The 4,980-nt window shown below is 49.4% G+C and overlaps 1 protein-coding gene across 1 annotated transcript; it reads right to left on the bottom strand.

Annotated features, from left to right (window-relative positions):
* Positions 1-3,681: 3,681 nt before the first annotated feature.
* On the bottom strand, positions 3,682-4,629 carry LOC128845837 (olfactory receptor 52E4-like). The gene has a single exon (XM_054044916.1). It carries the CDS (start codon positions 4,627-4,629, stop codon positions 3,682-3,684), a length of 948 nt encoding a protein of 315 aa, XP_053900891.1.
* Positions 4,630-4,980: the final 351 nt, after the last annotated feature.

Below are 4,980 nucleotides of genomic sequence, written 5' to 3'. Positions count from 1 at the left end.
ATTTTCTTATAAGATTCTCATTTTCTTATGGGTTTGATTTTTTGTTTTATTAATAAGTTTACAGATTTATATTAGAGTATATTTCACTTGTAACACAAGTGACCCACAGGCCACATCCTGGATGTTGAGCTAAAGCAGGTAGCATGTATGAAAGGGTGTAGGGAAAAGTGCAGTCAGAACCTCCCGTTGAAGTAGTGGAGGAGTTGGAATAGGGGCTGCAACCTTGCACATTCTAGATAGGCGTGTGCCAGGGTCTGCCTCATGCCACAAAAGGGCAGGCATCTGGAATGGGGGTGAACTGTGCCATGTACATGCCTGTGCTCATGGCTCCATGAAGGAGCCATCAACCGATATCCCCAGTGGGCAATGGGATCAGGGTGGAGTACTTTGTGGCCCACCGGAGTTGGTCACCCTCTGAAGGTGGTACTAGGTCCTGCCACTTGGTATCAGGGCATCTAAGGAAGTGAAGTGTTTGGAGCGGGAGCATGTAAAGTTTTTCCCTTGGTGGAATTCAGAAGTGAACCAGCTGCAGGGTGTTCAGCTGGTTCGGGCTATGAAAGGGAGGGAACCAGGGGGCCTCATGGGCTGAAGCCCAATCAAGAATTCCAGAGGTATTGGGGTGAGGGGGGGTGGGGAGCACCCTCTTGTAGGACTCGTTCAAGGAAAACCTGAGCAGTAGGCAATAAGGTGGCCCCACCTCTTGGAGTATGTACAGGAGGGTCTGAAGGGTGAACAGCCCCAGGTGAGCTCCGAGATGAAAGAGGCCATCGTGGCCACTAAATGGTGGGCGAGAACTGGGCCAGTCAAATGCTGGAGGAGTGGGCCTGGACAAGATGGAAACAAAGTACATACATGCCATCCAACCAGGAGTGGTGCAACCGATTGACCTCCTCGGGAACGTAGGTAAAGATGGAATTCTCATCTGGGTGTTGGTCATGCAAGACATCCAGCAGGGAGTGATGCTTGACGATCTCTCTGAGGATGCCTGCAGCAGCCTGGCCGCTCTCAATCCCTGTGCGATTCTGGTCCTCAAAGATGGTATTAAAATCCCCAACAAGGCCCAGGCACTTGTGAGGATCCAAAGTGCTGAGGAAGGCACACTCCTGCTGATAGAAACACACCCACACCGGGTCTGCATTCACGGGTTCGACATTGAACAGATTCAGCCTCTCCACACAGGCCTGGAAGTGCAGCAGGCGATCTGGCATGACCTCAGCAACTCCCATTATTATGTTATGGTCACTTTTTCCAAGCAGTCCTGTTACAGTTACCTCTGGGACCCGATCCTGCACTCCACTCAGGACAAAATGGAGAGTTGCCTCTCCCCTTGTGGGTTCCCATACCAACTGCTCCATGAAGCAGTCATTTAAAGCATTGAGAAATTTGTTCTCTGCATTTTGTCCTTAGGTGACATGTTCCCAGACAATATGGGGATAATTGAAATCCCCCACTATTATTGAGTTCTTAATTTTGATAGCCTCTCTAATTTCCCTTAGCATTTCATAGTCACTATCACTGTCCTGGTCAGGTGGTCGATAGTAGATCCCTAATGTTAAGTTCTTATTAGAGCATGTAATTACTAGCCATAGAGATGCTATGGAATATGTGGATTCATTTACGATTTTTACTTTGATTCCTCATTTTCTTTCACATATATTGCCACTCCCCCGCCCCCGCCTCCCCGCAGGACCTGTTCTGTCCTTCAATATATTTTGTACCCCGGAATGATTGTGTCCCATTGATTGTCCCCACTCCACCAGGTTTCTGTGATGCCTATTATATCAATATCCTCCTTTCACGAGAGGCACTGTAGGTCACCCATCTTAATATTTAGACTTCTAGTATTTGTGTACAAGCACTTTAAAAACTTGTCACTGTTTATTTGTCTGCCCTTTTCTGATGTGTCAGATTCTTTTTTATCTGAATGTTTATCATCTGATCTGGCCCATAGTTTATCCTCTTCCATCCTCTCCTCCTAACTAGAACCTACAGAATCTCTATCAATAGACTCTCCTCTAAGAGAAGTCTCTGTCGGATCCACGTGCTCCGCTGCAACAGTCGGCTTTCCCCCATCTTTTAGATTAAAAACTGCTCTGCAAGATTTTAATGTTTAGTGCCAGCAATCTGGATTCACTTTGGTTTAGGTGGAGCCCATCCTTCCTGTAGAGGCTCCCCCTATCCCATAGGTTTCCCCAGTTCCTAATAAATCTAAACCCCTCCTCTCTACACCATCGTCTACACCATTCCCTGCCACTCCTCCAAGAGAGCCCTCATGGCCCAGAAGACGAGATGGAAGTCTCCCCAATGCTGGAGAGGGAGCTTCACCTTAGCCTTGAAATCCCGGATGTCCACCAGAAAACGGTGAAGCTCATCCCATAAAACAGTGTGGGACGATGTCGTGGACCCATGATGATCCTCTGGTGGGGCCCCTGTTACGATCCTGTAGCCCACGGAAATGGGCATAGAGGGAGCAGACCACCAGTGCGGCGACGATACCAGTGGTGCCACGAACCTGCCTATATCTCCAGAAAGGGTAAGGGAGAGGAGGGAAGTGAGGAGCCCCTAAAGGATCCGGGAGAGGAGACATAAAAACTACCCCCTGAGGTTCATCTAAGGACCGGGGAAATGAGACAACCCCTGGTTGGCAGCAGTATGGAAGGTAGAGGAGACAGAAATGAGTAGGGCTTCTCTCCCCCCGCCTCCGCTCTGTGGCTGCAGCTAGGGCTCAGGGCAGCCGGAATTGCAGATTCTTCTGCCACTCCATCCGGGGCAGCCTGGGCTCTTCCCCTCCTCCAGACGCTCCTACTGGGGCAGGAGGCTTGAACTCCTGCCAGCTGAGTCTGAGACTGCCCAGATTCAGGGCTTCTGCCCCCTTCTGCTGACCTGTTCCACAGGAATCACATGGTGATCGCCATGTTCTGTTCAATCCCTCTGAAGCACCTGGCACTGGGCACTGTCAGAAGACAGGCTACTGGGCTACATAAACCATTGGTTTTACCCGGAATGGCCATTCTGATCTGCTTAGTTAGACCCCAGATGTATCTGCCTCCTGCTGTAACACACTATACCCCACACCTCTCCCAGAGCTGAGATAGATCCCAGGAATCATAGAACCATAGCATATCAGCATTGGAAAGGAACCCAGGAGGTCATCTAGTCCAACCCCCTGCTCAAAGCAGGACCATTCCCCAACTAAATCATCCCAGCCAGGGCTTTGTCAGCCAGGAGTCCTGATGGGGACTCTACCTCCACAGAGTTAGTAACAAAGTAAGAATAAACATTAAAAATTTAAAGCTTAAGTGACTAGCCAGATGTGAGAACATATTGGTTTTAGAGATGACTGGGTCGCCGCTGACAAGGGGAGAGGAAGACAGGAGAAAGTGACAGGGGCAGGGCCTTGGGGAGAAGACACACAGCAGGGTCGAGGCTTGACAGAAGAGGTGAGGCAAGATTGCAATTTCAGGGATCCGGCTACCAGCAATTAGAAAGGTGGCAACCCAGTGTAGTGTACATAGATTGACTCCCCAGTTCATCACATTGACACAGCACAGTAAGGACAGGGAAGGGTTTAATGTCTCTCTGTCTGTCCAGTAAGTGATTCAGGGAAGAGGTCCCAGCACCATGGACCAGCCAGCTCTGCACAGAGCTCAATCTGAGAGCCAGAGAACAAGGAGAAAACATTTAGTTATTTTTATGAGTAAAAAGCTGGAGCAGCCTGCCCCGGATCTGTTTGGTCCTCACCCCGTAAATGACGGGGTGCAGCACCGGGGGAATGAGGTGGTACACACCGGTAATGAGAATGAGGACGTGCAGTGGCAGATTGTGGCCAAACCGCACCATGAGAGAGGAAAATAAATCTGAGATGTACAAAGCTAAGATGGCACAAACATGAGAGATGCAGGTCCCAAAAGTTTTGAGCCGGGCATCCTTTGTGGGGAGGCGGAAGATGGCCCGGAGGATCAGAGTATAGGACATGGCGATAAAAAATGTATCCATTCCAATCACAGTGAGAAGATCAAACAGGCCATAGTAACTACTGATGCGGATGTCAGCGCAGGCCAGCTTCACCACAGTTATATGCTGACAATAGAAGTGAGGGATGATGTTGGTTCTGCAATATGGCCAACGCCTCGCCAGGAAGGGATAGGGTAATGCGAGTATGCCACTGCGCAGCACCACAGCCGAGCCGATCTTGGCCACCACAGGGTTTGTCAGGATGGTGGAATATCTCAGAGGATTGCAGATGGCCACGTAGCGATCAAAAGCCATGGCCACGAGGATTCCAGACTCAATCCCTGAGAAGCAGTGAACGAAATACATCTGGGTGAGGCAGGCACTAAAACTGATCTCCCTGGAATTGAACCAGAAGATGCTCTGCATTTTGGGAAGGGTGGATGTGGACATGACCAGGTCGCTGATGGCCAGCATGCAGAGGAAATAGAACATCGGCCCATGGAGGCTGGGCTCCCTCTTCACGATGAACAGGATGGTGAAGTTCCCCAACAAGGCTATGACGTACATAGCACAGAAGGGAATGGAGATCCAGATATGGGCTGCCTCCAGGCCAGGAATGCCCAGCAGGATGAAGGTGGAGGGGTTGGTGAAGTTGGTTGTGTTGGAATCTGACATGGCGTAGGGGAGAAAGTGTCCAACTCTGAGGCATAAGAGTGTCTTCTGCATTTACCGTATGCTCCCCTGACTTTCTGTGTGTTCCCAGGATCTCGGGTGATGGTCACAGTTGAAATGCCTGCATGGAAAGACAATGTTAATATGATACACTGCATGCAGTAGTGGAGGCTGTTCTCGTGGTAGAAGCAGATTGATCACTCTTCACACCCTGAAATATGACATTTTCACTATTCAGAGAAAATAATGATGAATAATTACCCTACTAAATCCAATTCCATATTTGTATTGTGCTCCCTGCATTAATAATTCGTACACGTTGTGGTGGGGGAACCTTAAGAGGCACCAGCACAA

The sequence above is a fragment of the Malaclemys terrapin genome, chromosome 1 (assembly GCF_027887155.1).
Source record: "Malaclemys terrapin pileata isolate rMalTer1 chromosome 1, rMalTer1.hap1, whole genome shotgun sequence".
Lineage (NCBI taxonomy): Eukaryota > Metazoa > Chordata > Testudines > Emydidae > Malaclemys > Malaclemys terrapin.
This window is presented reverse-complemented; position numbering and strand designations above follow the sequence as displayed.

Excerpts from the sequence above, each read along its gene's own strand:
- LOC128845837 (XM_054044916.1), bottom strand. The coding sequence starts at position 4,629 with ATGTCAGATTCCAACACAACCAACTTCACCAACCCCTCCACCTTCATC.